This window comes from Drosophila arizonae, chromosome 3 (assembly GCF_054131065.1).
Source record: "Drosophila arizonae isolate 15081-1271.41 chromosome 3, UAZ_ARI_1.0, whole genome shotgun sequence".
NCBI classification, from domain to species: domain Eukaryota; kingdom Metazoa; phylum Arthropoda; class Insecta; order Diptera; family Drosophilidae; genus Drosophila; species Drosophila arizonae.
The window spans coordinates 1,459,171-1,477,129 of NC_142923.1; the positions used below are offsets into that span (position 1 = coordinate 1,459,171).

General features: G+C 41.4%; 4 protein-coding genes across 5 annotated transcripts; 3 read left to right on the forward strand and 1 right to left on the reverse strand.

Moving 5' to 3' along the window:
* Positions 1-653: 653 nt before the first annotated feature.
* On the reverse strand, positions 654-2,734 carry LOC108611546 (glycerate kinase). Of its 2 annotated transcripts, none has more exons than XM_018004248.2 (4): positions 2,586-2,734; positions 2,410-2,511; positions 1,197-2,351; positions 654-1,131 (listed from the first exon to the last, which is right to left on the reverse strand). In XM_018004248.2, exons 3-4 carry the CDS (start codon positions 2,328-2,330, stop codon positions 802-804), a joined length of 1,464 nt encoding a protein of 487 aa, XP_017859737.1. In that variant the 5' UTR covers positions 2,331-2,351; positions 2,410-2,511; positions 2,586-2,734; the 3' UTR covers positions 654-801. The 2 variants fall into 2 exon arrangements, with proteins under 2 accessions (XP_017859737.1, XP_089320513.1); XM_089464387.1 differs by having other exon boundaries at positions 2,410-2,524.
* A 688-nt stretch (positions 2,735-3,422) lies between these two features.
* Positions 3,423-5,062, forward strand: LOC108611547 (pancreatic triacylglycerol lipase). The gene is made up of 3 exons (XM_018004249.2): positions 3,423-3,715; positions 3,774-3,888; positions 3,950-5,062. Exons 1-3 carry the CDS (start codon positions 3,682-3,684, stop codon positions 4,941-4,943), a joined length of 1,143 nt encoding a protein of 380 aa, XP_017859738.1. The 5' UTR covers positions 3,423-3,681; the 3' UTR covers positions 4,944-5,062.
* Positions 5,063-5,602: 540 nt separating this feature from the next.
* Positions 5,603-6,966, forward strand: LOC108609441 (inactive pancreatic lipase-related protein 1). The gene is made up of 3 exons (XM_089466028.1): positions 5,603-5,766; positions 5,874-6,626; positions 6,864-6,966. Exons 1-3 carry the CDS (start codon positions 5,603-5,605, stop codon positions 6,964-6,966), a joined length of 1,020 nt encoding a protein of 339 aa, XP_089322154.1.
* Positions 6,967-7,256: 290 nt separating this feature from the next.
* Positions 7,257-17,953, forward strand: LOC108611548 (phospholipase A1 member A). Its single transcript, XM_018004250.2, has 6 exons — positions 7,257-7,944; positions 13,708-14,448; positions 15,064-15,232; positions 15,303-16,758; positions 17,374-17,542; positions 17,613-17,953. Exons 1-4 carry the CDS (start codon positions 7,884-7,886, stop codon positions 15,406-15,408), a joined length of 1,077 nt encoding a protein of 358 aa, XP_017859739.1. The 5' UTR covers positions 7,257-7,883; the 3' UTR covers positions 15,409-16,758; positions 17,374-17,542; positions 17,613-17,953.
* The last annotated feature ends 6 nt before the right edge of the window (positions 17,954-17,959 follow it).

The window sequence follows — 17,959 nt, forward strand, 5'->3', positions numbered from 1 at the left end:
CAATTAGAAAAATATGCAGCAAAGTGTCAGTTGTAAAATTGTAAATTGCAACTGGGCGCGCGTCGAGTTTTAGTTTCTGTTGGTGATTTTGTTTTTGTTCTGCTTTTTTTTTTCATTTTATATATATTTTATTGTTGTTGCTAAAAATAAAACTAAACAAATAAATTTACATTTTTAATTGCAATTATCGCTGGCTATTGTTGCTGCGACAGCGACTGCGACTGCGGCTGCGACTGCGGCTGCGGCTGCTACTGTTTGCCTTTGGGGTCTTAAACAATTAAGATGATTTATTGGCAGCGCATTTTTATGAGGCAAACAAAGTTAAGAAAAACTCAAATATTTATGCTTTATAATAATCATAAATACATATAGATAGAAATATCCACATGATTTATCACACATATATGATGAGAACACGATTCATCTGGTGGCCAAAAACACAACAAAATGCGAATATTGCTGATTTCATGAGCCCAGAGAACAAAATGTTTTATTATATTATTATTTGTCATTGAGGGAGGAAGAGGCCAATTGCCAACTTTTATGTTTGCTCACTTGAGCATAGATGCGGCACAGCATAGACAGCGACTCAAAATGCACATTAAACAAAAAAAAAAAAAAAACAAAAAAAAACAAAAAAGAGAATAAAAACGTTAATGAAACGAGTCGTAAAAATTTATAAGTTAAAATTAAACAGGAAAATCGTAAAAACTGTCTGTACACTTATTAAACAAATTGAAACTATGCCTCCGGCCGGGTTTCAAGAGCAGCTGAGCTTCCAGCGAAACTCGAACGAAACTGTTACGGCACGACGAGGAAGTGCAGGTCCATGACATTGGTGCCCGTGTGGCCAGGGACCATATGAAAGCCGCCATCCTCCAGCTGGCTATAGAAGTTGTAGCTATCACAATTGCGCAGGCAGTTGGCCAGCTCGTCCAGTGTATGGCCAGCCAGATAGGCATCGATGACGCAGCTGTCGCCTATGGCGCCCGCAGCACTCGTGGGCCCGTCAATGCCATCCGTGCCGGCGCTCAGGAAGCTGCAGTCGTTCAGCAGCTCATCCCGATGCAGCATCTGCGACATGAGCAGCGCCAAGTGCTGACTGCGTCCGCCCAAGCCCTGACCCGTGACCTGCAAATAAATCGGGCAATATTATTATAGCTATGTATATAGTTCAGCTATTGATTAGCACTCACTTGGATCACTGGCTCGCCGCCACAGATAAGAAACAGCGGCTTATTGTTCGTCACATGCTGCTCGAGCGCTTTGACAAATTCATCCCAACTCTTTTCGTCGAAGGCGAATCTGTCACGCAGCTGCTCTTGATTGATGCTGCGCTGCTTGAACTCTTGGATGCCGTGCAGCAGGCGCTGATAGTCCGCCGTCACGCTGTTCACATCGCCCTGTATGGAGCAGCTCAGTACGCAGGGAATGTAGCCCAGTTTGGTGGCTTCATTGGCTGCTGCTGTGGTAGCTACCAAATTGCTGCCCACCACGAAGACTTTGCCACTGTCGAGTGGCTGCTGCTGGTGCTCAGTGGGTTGCTGCTCGAAGAACTGCTGTAGCTCTGTTGACAGTTCGTTCCACACTTCATGTTTTATCAATATATCCTTGGCAGATTCGCCCCTGCCGCTGGGCTGTATGGTGGGCCCGGAAGCAATCAGCTCCAGTGGATCCCCGACAATGTCGCTGAGAATAAAGGTGACCAACAGATGGGCATGTTGCGCCGCCCGCGCCAACCCTCCGCCTTTAATATCCGAGCAGGCAATGCGCACCGTATTCAACTCCTGAATGCTGGCGCCGTGTTTCATCAGCTTGTCCGCAATATTGCGCTTGTCCAGCAGCGTCAGCGGAGGCTTGGGCAGGGGCAACAGCGCAGAGCCGCCTCCTGAAATGAATACAAAGAGTATGTCCTTGCTAGTCATGCTCTCCGCTAGCTTCTTGATGGCCTTCGCTGCATTCAGTGCCATCTCATCGGGCAAGTTGTTGGGCGCTCCCTCATATGTGATCAGTTTCGGGCTGATGGGCTGCTTGTACTGCTGCACGCTGTTGAGGGGCACGCTTAGCACACCGCCCGCGGAGCAGTCGCCCATATCCTGCTGCACCTTGTTGGCCATGCCCAGCACGGCTTTGCCAAAGCCCACAATGTGGCATGTCTTGCCAGTTATGTCGTGTTGCTCTCCATTTAGCTTGATATAAACACTCTGGTTCTTGGCTAGGGGTCGCAGGTCGTGAATTTTATAATCCTCGAATATCTTCTCCGGATGCACCGCTCTCACGGCACACTGGAAAACGTGACGCATCTGCTCCCACGTCCGACGTTTTGCCATAATGCGTTAGTCTTACAGATGCTGAAATGATATACAGTTGTAGTATATGAAATAATAATTAAAACACTGTAAACTTTACAACTCAAGTTCCCACTTATGAGAGATGCACTTTTTCAAATCAATATGCCGATTCCTCCAATAATATCGTCAGACAACGTAGTCCAGCAGGATTCGCTCCACGCTAAGGAGTAGAACTTTGTTTATATTTATTTTACAGAACGAATGTGCATATGCACAGTTTTTTTTAATACACACCTTGCGCCTTTAAGGAAATTTACAAATGAAACAGCACTTTCATACGCTGCGAGTTGGAAATCTTGTTTAACTTATCATATCGGCGATCAGTTGCCGGGTCAAATTTGTAGGTGAAAACAACTGTTGTTGTTTACTAAGAAATTACATTAGTGATGCGCAAGTGAAATGTAAATAAGGCACACATAACTATCGAACCGCAACATAGCACGACTTTGCGCTGAGAAAAAGCCTTATACAACTAATCAAATATTTTTAGATAATGTATATCTTACGACAGCCAATGTACACAACATTTAAGTAGAAATAAAAATGCAGTACGTATATTACAATATTAAAATTGAAATTAATTTTGAACATATGCACTGCTTGCATGCTCTCTGCCATCGAACAGCTTATAAATACATCGTTTGTGGCTTATATCAATTAGCTTGACAGCAGGAACAAGACTACAAACTGAAGCTGATAGCTATGACAAGCAGCATACATTACTTACTCAACCAAAACATAGATGGCGACCTCAGTGCTAGCTGATAAAGGTATTTAAAAATACAATGTTACACGCCAATTGTGCTCGCTAGTGAAGAAATTGGCAATAACACGAAACGAAAAAATTAGTAGGTGTTACATGGTTGTCGAAGCGACACGTGTATTTCACTCATGGTATAAACATCAAATAATTTAATGGCATAAAAACAAAAATACATAATTATATATGTGTGCACATATATAAATACAATTATGAATTACAATGTAGTACAGGATGTTGTAATGTATATTACGATCCCAAACAAAAGCTAATAGCTATGACAATGAAACAGCATGCCTACTCAATCGAAACATAGATGTCGACTCTAATATTTGCTGATAAAAAGCATTTAAAAAGTGAAACATTTGGAATACCGAATTTCATTCAATAATGATTTAATTAACATGTTGCGAATTAGCAGGTGTTGCCGCCTACGTGTGTGGGTGTTTACATATTAATGTCAACGTCTCGAATCTCTACGCGCCGCACAGATCGCACTCTTTGATTAGGCGCCACTTTAAAAGGCGCGCACTTTCGCTGCTGGAGGCACAGTTCCAGCTAGAAGCTCAAATGAGGCCGACCACAACGGTGCTACTGCTGCTCGGTAAGCATTTTTTCATGCTTCACTTACTCCCATTTCATTTGCGGCTAATTTTTTGTAGCTGGCGTTTGCTCTTGCTTCGGCAATCCCATCCTGGGCATACTGGATCCAAGCTGTTTTGTGGCTACTGGAGCTGTCTGTCCCAATGAGAATGTCACCTTCTGGCTGTACTCCAAGTATGCCATCTTCCGCTTCACCTGCTCGGATTTAAAAATTCATTTATTTCCCTTCTCACAGCGCCACGCGCGATGCTCCTATCCAGCTGAATCCCGTTGATCTGAATCCCTGGGACTTTCAGCCATCACGCCCACTGAAAATACTGTTGCACGGCTATACGGGCCACCGCGACTTCGCTCCCAACAACCACATACGGCCCGCTCTGCTGGACAACGAGGACGTCTATGTGATATCCATAGACTACGCTCCATTGGTGCGGGAGCCGTGCTATGTCGCGGCCGTGAGGAACCTTCCACTGGTCAGCAAATGCCTGGCGCAGCTCATTAACAATCTCGTCGATCGCGGCATTGTGCCGCACGAGCTGATCCACATCATTGGCTTCAGCCTCGGTGGTCAGGTGGCCGGACAGGCGTCCAACTACTTGAAACGCAAGCCCAAACGGATAACCGGCTTGGATCCGGCTAAGCCACTCTTCATCCTAAGCAACAATGCGCGTCGACTGGATGCTGGCGATGCGGAATTCGTGGACGTCATTCACACGGATACCTTGGGGCGGGGCATGATGCGTCCCATGGGCCATGTGGACTTCTATCCCAACTTCGGCCCACTGCAGCCGGGCTGCCTGGAGGAGAATCCCAACGACCCGGGCAGCTGCAACCACGAACGTGCACCGCGCTTCTATGCCAAGTCCATCGATTCCAGCCTGGGCTTCTGGGGCCGCCACTGCTCCAGCTGGCTGATTTACGTCTTTGGCCTGTGCTCCACACGCTCCAAGCTCGCTCTGATGGGCTACCACGTGTCGCAGCAGCTCAGCGGCTCCTTCTTCCTCAAGACACACAGTCAGCCGCCCTACGCCATGGGCAAGCCAGTGGAAGAGGACAACAGCAAATACGTGGCCAAGTTCCACCTGAGCCCGAGGCACAGTGAAATCGAACACGATTTCGAGCCGCTACTGGGCGAGTCCGTACCCGAGCTGGAGGACAACGACGTGGACACCAAGGAACTGGAGAAACAACTGAACTGGCAGGAGTCGCTTGACGAGCCGCTCTTCTAGCTCTCCCAGCCACAATCTCTCCGATAAGACTTATCTGCTATGCGATCAACTACCAACTAATCTAAACTAGTTAATTTATATCAGAATAATAAATGTATTTATTATATGTTTCACTCATACCTATTTGCAATGCAATATTCTTTGGAATCATTCAAATTCCTAGGTTCAGCTAAGCTAATACTAATACTAATAACAAAATGTTGGTAGAAATCTTAACTTAAACAACTTTAGTAGTATTTCGATTATAACCGTATACTGCTTTTGTTCTGGTAGCGTATCACCCTTATCTGTTACCTTATCTGTTACCCAAAGCCAACATACCCAGACATCACACATAAGAATTTATTATTTATTAAACATTTTATTGAATGTAATACCAATACTTTAGACCTCAAATTGAGTCTACAATTGACATGTTTGGCTAGGTTTGGGATTAGCCAAAAGTCACTTTATAGGCTTAGTCGCCTTATCGGCTTGCGAAAATGGAGCTGAGCCCGCAGCTGGAGTGGATGGCTTGACCTACAATTGGGGCCTTGACTTCTTATCGGAGCCAGCGCATAGGGGACGCCTCAAGGGCCGAGTCGTGCTCAAGGTCAGGCGAAGTGAATTTAATAGAATTAGCATTAGGGAAGGCGGCCAATGCGCTCCAGCTGCTCGCGATGTGCCAATATCGGATGAATGCAGCGATTCCATTGATCTGCTGCCTGCTGTTGCTGTGGAGCAGCTCAGTGAGTCTGGACACGCCACGATTCCAGCGCGAGCCTTGTGTCTATGCCACGGATGAGTGTCCCAACTCGCGCATCAGCTTTTGGCTCTATACCAAGTGAGTGAACGTCGGGCGCAGATGCTCCACGATATCTACTCTCTCTTTCTCTCTCTCTCTCTCTCTCTCTCTCTCTCTCTCTCTCTCTTTGCACTCTCCAGCTCCAGTCGTGATGCTCCTCTTTTGCTGGATCCACTTAATCTGCAGGCGAGCTCCTTTGAGCCTCGCCTACCCTTGAAGATTCTCATCCACGGCTTCACTGGCAACCGCAGCCTGACGCCCAATTCGGAGGTGCGCGACGTCCTGCTCCAAGCGCAGCCCGTTCATGTGATCTCCGTTGACTACGGCAGTCTCGTGCGGTTTCCCTGCTACTATCCGTGGGCGGTGCGCAATGCTCCGGTGGTGGCCAAGTGCCTGGCACAGCTGATCGACAGTCTCTTGGCCAGCGGCATCTACCGGCGGGAGCAACTGCATCTCATTGGCTTCAGTCTGGGCGGCCAGGTGGCGGGCTTGACGGCCAATTTTGTGCAGGAGCCTCTATCGCGCATAACGGGTCTGGATCCAGCTGGACCTGGCTTTATGACCAATAGGCTGAGCGATAAGCTCGATGCGAGCGATGCCGACTTCGTGGATGTCATTCACACTGATCCCTTCTTCTTCTCCCTGCTGCCGGCCATGGGCCACGCGGACTTCTATCCCAACCTCGAGCACTTCAGCCAACCCGGCTGCACATACATCAATCACTGGCGCCCCTACAACTGCAACCACTTCCGCGCCGCCATCTACTACGGCGAGTCCATAGTCAGCGAGCACGGCTTCTGGGCCCAGCAGTGCAGCGACTGGATGCAGTATTTCACGCGACGCTGTAGCCTCCACGCCCATCGCCTCAACACTCAAATGGGCTACTTTGTTTCAGAGAAGTAAGTTATAGGGTCTTATATATCCAGATAAAATTTTCCATCTCTTTTTCTCTCAATCTTCCGTTTGCTTGCTTGCTTACATTCTCTTTCTTGTATTCTTCTCTGCTCGTTTCGTTTCTCTATCTCCTTCTCTGTCTACATCTGTCATTCTCTCTGTATCTCTCTACTATGTTCTCCCTCAATCTCTATATCCCTCTCTCTCTCTCTCTCTCTCTATCTCTGTTTCCTTCTTTGCAGCTCATCTGGTTCCTTTTTTCTGAGCACTAATGAAAAACATCCGTATGCCAAGGGACCCATTTCAATAATCGTACCTGAAATATCAGAAAAATCAATTAAATGAAATGTTAAGGTTTTTAACTATATCTCTTAAAATATATGTAACGTAGAGTCAAAGCAAAACCTCATAAGCTGGGGAGCATTTTCGATTGCTCGAAATAAAAGCCCTTTTCCAAATCGAGAACAGCCCAAAAGCAATAAAAGCTGCAAACAAAACGAAAACGAAAAGCTTTTCTAGTCACAGAGCGAGCTTTTATGGTTATGTGTTGTTGTTTTTTTTTTCGGGTGCTGCGCTCCACAAACTTTTTGGGCTGAGCGCAAACAAAACCGAAAGACTTAAGACACGAACGCGAGCAACAGTTGCTCGCCAGCGCGCAAACGTGACGGACGTCCGCAGCTGAAATTCGGCAAATAAAGAGCTTTTGACAGCAAGTGCGAGTGTTTGCTCCGCCGCGAAAGCCAAGATCAAGTGTTGCACAAAAAGTGGTCGTTGTTGTCGTTGTTGTTGTTGTTGGTGGTGTTTGTGTTGTTTTTATTGTTATTGGTTTTGTACGGGTTTCGTTATTTTTTGGGCGTTTCGCGCGTGCTCCGCTAATTTTAGCATATGCATAGCATCCGGCATAATGCCGCGACAGCTGGTTGTGCATTGAAATTGAAATTGAAATTGAAACAGAAATCGAAATCGAGAGTGTGAAGCGAGTCCGAGTGCAACAACCCGCTGCAACATCTGTGGCCGCTGCATTCATATTTAAATAAATAAAAGCTAACGTCAACAAAAGCGGCGCGAATTGCATTTTGTTTATAAATGTCAAAGGCACGAAAACCTTGACCCACACAGCAAATATTTGTGGAGTGAGAAAGAAATATACATACATATATACGTATGTATACGTACATACTTGCTCATAGATTCCAACTTATATAAGAGCAATTGACACAAACCAAAGTGAAGTGCGTTCCACACTGAGAGAAAAAACAAATATGATTCGGCGGCTTCTGTGTTTGTGGCTCAGCTTCAGCGTTTTCATTGTGGATTTTGCCGGTTTGTTTACATATACACATACCTACACATACATGCCCATGCGTGCTCATACGTATAGGCACTGTGCTAAAAAGAAATCTCGTGTTTAAGTTAAAAACTTTTACTTTCGCTCTGGCTGCTGGGCAGTCGCTAACATTTATGACATCTGCTGACGCGTTTTTGTTTTGTTTTTTTCTGAATATTTGTGCGTTTCTTCTGCTTTTGTTTACATTTTTAATTATGAGACACATAAATTGCACAATATTTATTTTTAATATTTTTGCTGGTTTTTATGACATTAGGCCATCAAATGTTGCCATGTCGACCTTGCTTCATATCATTCAGCAACAATATTTTGAAATTGATTTCGATTGAAAACATTAAGGTTGATGCTCTGCGCCGCACGTACTCAAAAGGCAGCAGCCGCAGTAGCAGCATTAACAACAAACAACTACTTATAACTATTTATAACAACTTATGTGTTTAGCCAAAGGCTTTTGTCTGTCTGCGACCAGCTCGAACGTGCTGTAGCTGCAAATTCGACACACTGTCCAACAGACTTGCAAGGCACAAGAGAAATTAGAAATCAATTTGAAATGGGCAAAACTTGTGAATTTTTATTCTACTTGAAAAACATTGCACAGAAATGTTAGAGCGAAAACAAACTTAATTTTCATTTTGACTTGAAGTTAAATAGAAATAAAGTTTTTTTTTTTTTTTTTTTTTTTTGAACAGCACTTTATTTAAATGTTACATTAAAAAAGATGTGATCATGAAAATAAAAAAATTAATATTATAATCCATATCCAGATCTGCAATAAAAATAATTTACTTATAATTTATATGAAACAAAAATAATTCAGTTTAAAAATCATTTTATTTATCTTTAACAGTTTTTTAGCTATGCACTTTCCGACTGGTTCATGCTTCTCTACTCGTTGACTAAGACGAATTTAGCAGCAATAAATTTACGGCTTTAAGACCGTGAACAAGTTTTATGTAGTCGGTAGCTATAGTTTGTAATATTCTTATTGGGCGTAGCTTATATCAGGAAACTTTGCCAAAAACCTTCTAGAAAAAGTTTTATTTATTTTTTAACAAAATTGGGTCTCATTTAATAAATTGTAAATGAATTCATAATTAAACTGATTTTTTTATTTTTTATTTTTTTTTTTTTTTTATATATTTTTTTAATTGATAAACCCTTCATAAAACATAGCTTTTTCGGCTGTAGATCATGAGCTATTAACCACTGTGCCTTGGGTCAGTTGGCCAAAAGCCGATGTCTCTTTTACCACTCACTGTTATTGTTGTGATATTTCTTCTTCTTTATCCTCTTCACTCCGTTGTTGTGAGTCAGCTTTACACAAATCGTGTTACACATATCTTGAATTAATTTAAAGCAACAAAGATGTGCAAAATGTGCCTCAACATTTAGCAGCTGCCCTGCCCGGGCATCGGCTGTTGTGTTTTGGCCCAGTTAATTAATTGTGCTATCTGCACTCAAACACACACACACATAATAATAGCATACATGTATTCATATTTTTATTCGTATTCCTCTGGTTGTCCGTCTGTCTGTCTGCACCTTGACACCCATCGCAGTTGTATTTCGCAATAGTTTGTGTTCAAGTTTATTGAGCGTGCCATTTTATGACCATTTTGTACTTTAATTGTTGTTGCTGTTATTGTTGTTGTTGTTAGGGCAATCCCACATTCAAAGGTGGCACTCAAAGGTGCCACGAATCGCTGTTCTGGCCCTGCGACCGGCTAATGGGGCGTATGCGCATTGCTCAAGTGCGTGTCACGAAAGCCAGACGAAGGCAGCCAACTGAATGCCAAAGTCAAGTGCTGAATGTTTGCTATTTCGCTTTAATTAAAGTGCAGTGCAGCTGTCTTAGGTTATACAACATTAAATGAGCTATGGGAGCTATTTTTGTGAGCCAAAATTATACACTAGCTGAACTAAATTTGCAATTCTTTTTTTTAACTGCAAACATAAGTTTATTTATTTAATTTGTAGTTCTTTATTCTTAAGTCACAGCTGACCTTAGCTATTTTTTAATGAACTAACAACATTAAATTATATAATAGTCTTGTTGACCTTATCTCAAGAGCTGAAAGCCAAAAATGTTATAAAGGCAAATGTTGCCACAAGTGCTACAAGTGTTGCGAGCGAGTAGAAGAGAGGTCACAGAAGTCACTTCAATTAACTTAATTAATTAACTTAAATTAACTTGATACATATTTGGCTTGACTCTTGATTCAAATTCTATATACACCTTATATACAGCTTCAAAGCAGACTCTATATATAGAAAACAATTTGAAACCATTATTAATATTAATATATATTTTTACTAAATTTATATGTCCATATTAATTTATTAATTTATTTATTATTAATATGAATATATATTTTTGCTAAATTTATATGTCCATATTAATTTATTATATTTATCTGTCCATCATTAAGTGTTATATTTTATATTTATATTTTTAGTATAGTGCTTAGAGAGGTTTACGCTGCAATCTCTTACAATCTGTCACGCTCTTAGTAGCAGTGGTCAATCTCAGTGGGGCATCTGTAGGAACTTAACTGTTAAATTGTGATATATAGAGATGCATACCATATACTAACATCCACGAGTGTATACTCATAAATATCGCCGATTAGTCAAACAGCATGACGGTCATTGCATAATAACTAATTCACTCGTTTCACCTTGTGAATTCATATTATGTCATATGCTTAACCGCTTGCCTCTAATTGGAGCCCATTTTTATATATCATCAGTTGCCTTAATACTCACAAATTAGCTCAGTTTCCAGCTCGTAATTAGAGTTCTAAGTACAACTTTAGAATAACTTCAATTTGAGAACAACATGCAATAATCTAGGATTTTCTTAAATTTCATTGTATTCAAAGCAATTTCCGTTGAACAGAAATGATAAACAAAGAAAAACCACAACAAATACTTCAAATGATGCAGGCCAAACAATTCGAGCCGCAGCACAAAAACCTATAAAAAACAACCAACATTAAACAAAAATGTAGAGAGAGAGACAGCAGCTGTAAATATCAGAAAGACATAACGATTTAACAACAATAACAATTAAAAAACAAAATACAATAAAAGTGGGAAAGGCATAAAAAACGTCTTTCACTTAAAGGCAAAGACGTAGCCAAAAGATGAACCAAGTCTCAAATTGTTGTTGTGGCTGTTGCTGTTGCAGTTGTTGCTTTGGTTGTTATTGCTGCTGTTGTTGTTGTTGTTGTTGTTACTGCTACTGTTGTTAGTATGCCATTGCCTATTGCTTGAGTCTTCCGCATTTGTCGCTTCCGTTTTATCGCTTTTGAGGTTTCTGGAGCTGAGTTTTCTTCTCGACTTTTCCGGCTGACCATTTCGTGTATTACACGATTTCGACATTGCCGAAAAAGCCAACACGCTAAAATAGGCATTTAATTGGCACTCGTAGTGCTGGCTGGCAACGGACTCGAAGTACACGTCCGAAAACCAACTTACATAAGACACAAAAAGACGTTCGCCAAACGGTTCGCTGCTCAAGCGATGAAAGCGGCCAGAAAACTGAAAACTGAAAACTGAAACTGAAAACTCGCCGCAATTCAGCCAGAAACATGACTCGGCCCATTGCTAATTGCATTGCGGGGGAGCTACAGTGCCACGCCTCCCTCCCCCTCGGGTAGTTGGTCAAAACATAAACGCATTTACTAAACTGAATTATGCTGGGCTCCGCTGGCGATTGTGCAAAACAATCGCATGTCGCATGCTTAAGTTGACAACATATGAAAGAGGCAAAACCTGTAAAAGCGAGTTCGGTCAGGTCTGCACGACTAGTAGATACCTGGTAGATATTGCTATTGTGGTTGTGCGTAAAGATATTATCAGTTAATGCATTCTCTGTATTTAATTGTAAAGAGAAGACAGAATTTTACGAATTTCTGAGAATATCTATTTTGAAGAGATACAGTTAATTTGTATGTGTATACTTATAATCATTCCAAAATCAAATGAGTTGACCGAGGCCGATATGTGTCGAATTGAATGACTTTATATGGATGTTTATCGAAAGATAACTATATCTATTAAACTATAATCTGTTCTGTAGTCTCATAAAAAAAATAAAAAAAATTGAATTAATTTCAGAATTCTATGATAATGTTATCGATAGTTATAGATTTCGTCTTTATTATAAATGTAAAAATCTATTGAATGCAAACGATTTTTATAAAAAATATACCTAACAGAAAACCCCCTATCACAGATTTACAGTCAATATACCCTGTCGTCATTGCCCATTGGTTACAGGGTATTCGAAAAACCATTATGACAACATTTCATATTACAAGATGCTATCCAGTACCAAAGACGGACGTACTTCTTCAACTAGTTGCCGCCCGCTTACTATGCCATGAGGTGAGCTGATATCGAGTGCCGGCTGCCCTAAAAGGCAAAGTCCACTCACTCTGATCTTTGGCCAGTGAAATGAACCACTGTTCATTACCGTGAACTGAACTGCAACTGCAACTGCGGGAGCTGCAGACCGGTTGCATTACGACATCGAGCAGCTGGTTTAGCATAGCAAAGTGGGCCAATTGGCCAACGTCTGTGATTAGCCGAAGGCCGATTCTACATATATCTAAATATAGAGAGATATACACATATATTATTTTTCATTTTTAATAAGGCCATCAAAATGCAAAGCGCAACTAAATTTATGTACGCGCGAGTCTCACAATTTGCTTGCTCGACTATTAGTGCTGACTGTGCCTCGACTTGAAGTCGTTCCGTATAAATCGACTTCTGGATTTATATAGTTCCTCAATTGAAATGTTTCTAGAAATAAGGTAACCCTGATACGGAACTCATTTACTATTGCTTTCGACACTATATTCCTATAACTGATAATATCCTATATCACTTCAGTAAAAATAAAACTACTTTATTAAAATTAAAATCCAAAATATGAAATATATAGAAGTGAACGGCATAAGTATCTAAATATTAATCAAATATTTGAGACGTAAGATGTACTGGCAAGTAATCAATATTATTACATGATAGGTACGGTTGATCAATTATGAACTAGTTCCGCAAATGAATCAATCTATAAAAAAACATGTACTGCACGAATTGAAAAGTAAAATTAATATTATTTGGCATGTCAATTGATATCAGTCAACATTGAAACGATCCCGAACTGGTTCTTTATGTGACTCTACGAGTGCTGCAGCTGTGCAGATGAGCTCGTTGAGTATGGGTTTTCCTTATGGCTCCAGCCATGAATCATGCACACTCACTCACACACACACACACACACACACTCACGCATAGCCGGCATCCAGTTATGTCACGTCACGGTGTTTGTGATATAAATAGCAGCAACTGGCAAGCGGACAACAACAACAACAACTGGAAATAATAGCAGATGCGAGTGCTCGTTGCAAACTTCCGTTTTTTCCCGTTCGCTCGCTTGCGGCTGACTTTTACTTTTGCCACAATTGCAGAAATGTGGCAGCAACTGCTGGCAAATGTGGCAATTGCAGTCGCATCGACATTTGCCACAAAATCGCCAGCATTCAATGTCTCTTATGTAATTTGGCCGGACGAAAAGAAAAGAAATGAGAAAACCCGTTTAGCCACAGCCGGAGGTGAAGGTGTTCCGACAACTAACTCAATCTGTCTCTCTCCCACTCTCACCCACGCTCTCAGTCACACTCTCACTCACTCTCCCACTCTCTCCCTCTCTCTTTCTCTCTCAGCTAGTCAAAACGCTGCAGTTGTTGCTGCCGCTGTGGCTGCGGGCCAAAATCAATCCCAAGTCTATGTCACAGACTCTTGCCTCGAGAAGCCGTACCGCTGCCCGCACCCAAAGATCCAGTTCTACCTGTACACGCGGCGCACCCAGGAGGAGCCCGAGTATCTGGATGTGCTCGATCCGAACGCCCTCTACTACACACACTTCAATCCGCGACACCCCACCAAGATCATCATCCACGGCTTTGGCGGCGGGCGCATGCTCAGCCCCAGCCCGGACCTGCGGGAGGCGTACTTCAGCATCGGCGAGTACAACATCATCATCGTGGACTACAGCAACGCGGTGAAGGAGCCCTGCCTGAGTCAAATGGAGTGGGCGCCGCGCTTCGGCAGCCTCTGCATCTCGCAGCTGGTCAAGTACCTGGCGCGACATCCGCGCGGCGTCCAGCCGGACGATCTGCACTTCATTGGCTACAGCGTGGGCGCCCACATCGCGGGCCTCGTTGCCAACTACCTGAAGCCCGAGGAGGGCAAGATCGGGCGCATCACGGCTCTGGATCCCACCATATTCTTCTATGCGGGTGCGAACAACTCACGCGATCTGGACACGAGTGATGCGCACTTTGTCGATGTCTTGCACACGGGCGCCGGCATCCTGGGACAGTGGCACTCGAGTGGACATGCCGACTTCTATGTCAATGGCGGTACCAGGCAGCCAGCGTGCGTCGGCTCTGCCACGTTGTTTCGTAAGTTTCGGCTGGGATGACTGAGCGTAGGACTATAGAAAGTTATCGATGAATAGTTATCGGCTATCGATCAATTTCGAATAGTGCCTTATGTTGGCAAACATGAGTTTACAATCAGGCAAAGAAGTAGAAGCAAATCTACTGATATCACAATATCTGTTACCGATGAGAACTTATCGACTATCGATAAATACAGATTTGAGCCTTGCAATCTAGTAAGCCATCTAGTAAGTTGATATACAGATCTTTTCTGGGATTAACTGGATATACTTAATTATCGATAATTATCGATTTATATAAGTCAGAGTACGTATAGGAATGTTTAGAGAAATATTCCCCTGAGCTCTCTCTTTCTGTAGTGAAATCAATATTTAAAATATTGGAATTATCCGATAACACATTTATCGATAATAAATTATATCTTCCAATAGCCCTTATTATTACCGATAGTTTTTAGCGCTCCAAAATTGAGTTCAGGTAGCAATTTATACAAGTAATCAAGTAGAAATCGAATCAGACTTTAGTTTATGATTATATTGATTGATTATAAACAGCGGTTAATCTGTATTCATTCATACATGGAGATATTATTCACACCTCTAAAACTTTCCTCAGAAACTTTGGCCTGCGATCACACCAAGGTCACGCCGTACTTTATCGAGTCGATAACAACGAAGCGAGGCTTCTATGCGGGGCCCTGTCCGAATCTGTTCACCTATCTGATAGGCTGGTGCGAGCCCAAGGACTCGGAGTATGTGCTCATGGGCGAGCACTGTTCGCACAAGTAAGTCGACTTGACAAATACTCGATTATTATTTTCTATATGTATTTCATGACTTGTGTTTAACAAACAGAGCACGTGGCAACTACTATGTGACGACGAATGCGAAGGCGCCCTTTGCACGCGGCTTTCCGGGCAAGGGGCGGGCCAACGGGGAGTACCAGGGCGTAAGGCGCTGATCGGCTGGTTCGAATCGAGTTTACTCTATATAGATAGACATATAGTATGTTCGATGTAGCACTCATGTGATTTTAGTTCGTTGTCTCCTAATTACGTGTACTTGTATTTATTTCCCACTCGTTTCATCTTAGTTTTTACCATCCGCCGCCATCGTCGTCGTCCGCGCCTCGTACAAATCGAAATCTAATCATTAAATTTAGCTAAAAATCAATAAAAAAAAAATACTCAAAATAGTCTCTGTAGTTGTTTTTTTTGGCATAATTTGTTAACATGTTTCGTTTATTGAATTCCAAATACAATTTTTTGTTTAGGTATAATTTGTTAAGCCTTTATATGTGGTTCGTATAGTCGGGTTGCTTGATGGGGCCTATGAAATAATGTTGTGGCTTTAAATCAAATACAATTTTTATTTAGTTTCTTTTCCATTTCGTTAAATATTATTTGTAATTAGTTTGAATGATATCGGCATATATATTATGAAATATGTTCTTGAATACCATTTTTAGACTAGTTCATAAAATTATACAACATTGGGCGGGTGTTGCCAGAAAAGGGATCTTGATTTACTTTTATCTTTATATATATTTTATACATTCACTAGTTGTTGAACAAAACACATAAATAATACATTTAATTATATATATATATTTGGTTTTTAATTTTAATTTAAAATATATATACATAGCACGAATATATCGATTATAGACGAAATAGACTTTTCAAACATTTTATTCTTTGAAAAGAATATTTGAAGCACGACTTGCCGCAGCTTGCTTGGGTAAGTTAAATTTGTGTTAATTGTGCGTCTATATGTAATATATGAGTTTATTATAATATATTTGTATTTAGTCATAGTCGTAGTACCCTAGTTATAACCGGTTAATGGGCTTTAAATGATATTCATTGCAGTTTGTGCTCCGATTCGCCAGTTTATGATTTCTTTTTTTATTATTATATTTTGTTACTATTTAAATATGAATTTTATTTTTTATGTACACTTAAATTACTCACAAAAGCATTTAATGATGGCATTTAGCTAGTTATATTGCACATATAAATATATATACATATATATATATATATGCATTCAGACAGTTGGGTCAAATGTTCAACAAGTATTTCGTAAGAGGTTTTTAGCTAGAGCTTCATACATCTATAGAAATGTTTTTGGTAAAACAATAAACACTGTGGCGTTTTTGTTAACATATTTGTTATTATTGTCCACACAGCCTTGAGAGCTTTTCTTGTCTCTCAAAATAAATGGAAATCAAACTATAGACTTGCAAATAATATCTATGTCAATGGCGGTACCAGGCAGCCAGCGTGCGTCGGCTCTGCCACGTTGTTTCGTAAGTTTCGGCTGGGATGACTGAGCGTAGGACTATAGAAAGTTATCGATGAATAGTTATCGGCTATCGATCAATTTCGAATAGTGCCTTATGTTGGCAAACATGAGTTTACAATCAGGCAAAGAAGTAGAAGCAAATCTACTGATATCACAATATCTGTTACCGATGAGAACTTATCGACTATCGATAAATACAGATTTGAGCCTTGCAATCTAGTAAGCCATCTAGTAAGTTGATATACAGATCTTTTCTGGGATTAACTGGATATACTTAATTATCGATAATTATCGATTTATATAAGTCAGAGTACGTATAGGAATGTTTAGAGAAATATTCCCCTGAGCTCTCTCTTTCTGTAGTGAAATCAATATTTAAAATATTGGAATTATCCGATAACACATTTATCGATAATAAATTATATCTTCCAATAGCCCTTATTATTACCGATAGTTTTTAGCGCTCCAAAATTGAGTTCAGGTAGCAATTTATACAAGTAATCAAGTAGAAATCGAATCAGACTTTAGTTTATGATTATATTGATTGATTATAAACAGCGGTTAATCTGTATTCATTCATACATGGAGATATTATTCACACCTCTAAAACTTTCCTCAGAAACTTTGGCCTGCGATCACACCAAGGTCACGCCGTACTTTATCGAGTCGATAACAACGAAGCGAGGCTTCTATGCGGGGCCCTGTCCGAATCTGTTCACCTATCTGATAGGCTGGTGCGAGCCCAAGGACTCGGAGTATGTGCTCATGGGCGAGCACTGTTCGCACAAGTAAGTCGACTTGACAAATACTCGATTATTATTTTCTATATGTATTTCATGACTTGTGTTTAACAAACAGAGCACGTGGCAACTACTATGTGACGACGAATGCGAAGGCGCCCTTTGCACGCGGCTTTCCGGGCAAGGGGCGGGCCAACGGGGAGTACCAGGGCGTAAGGCGCTGATCGGCTGGTTCGAATCGAGTTTACTCTATATAGATAGACATATAGTATGTTCGATGTAGCACTCATGTGATTTTAGTTCGTTGTCTCCTAATTACGTGTACTTGTATTTATTTCCCACTCGTTTCATCTTAGTTTTTACCATCCGCCGCCATCGTCGTCGTCCGCGCCTCGTACAAATCGAAATCTAATCATTAAATTTAGCTAAAAATCAATAAAAAAAAAATACTCAAAATAATCTCTG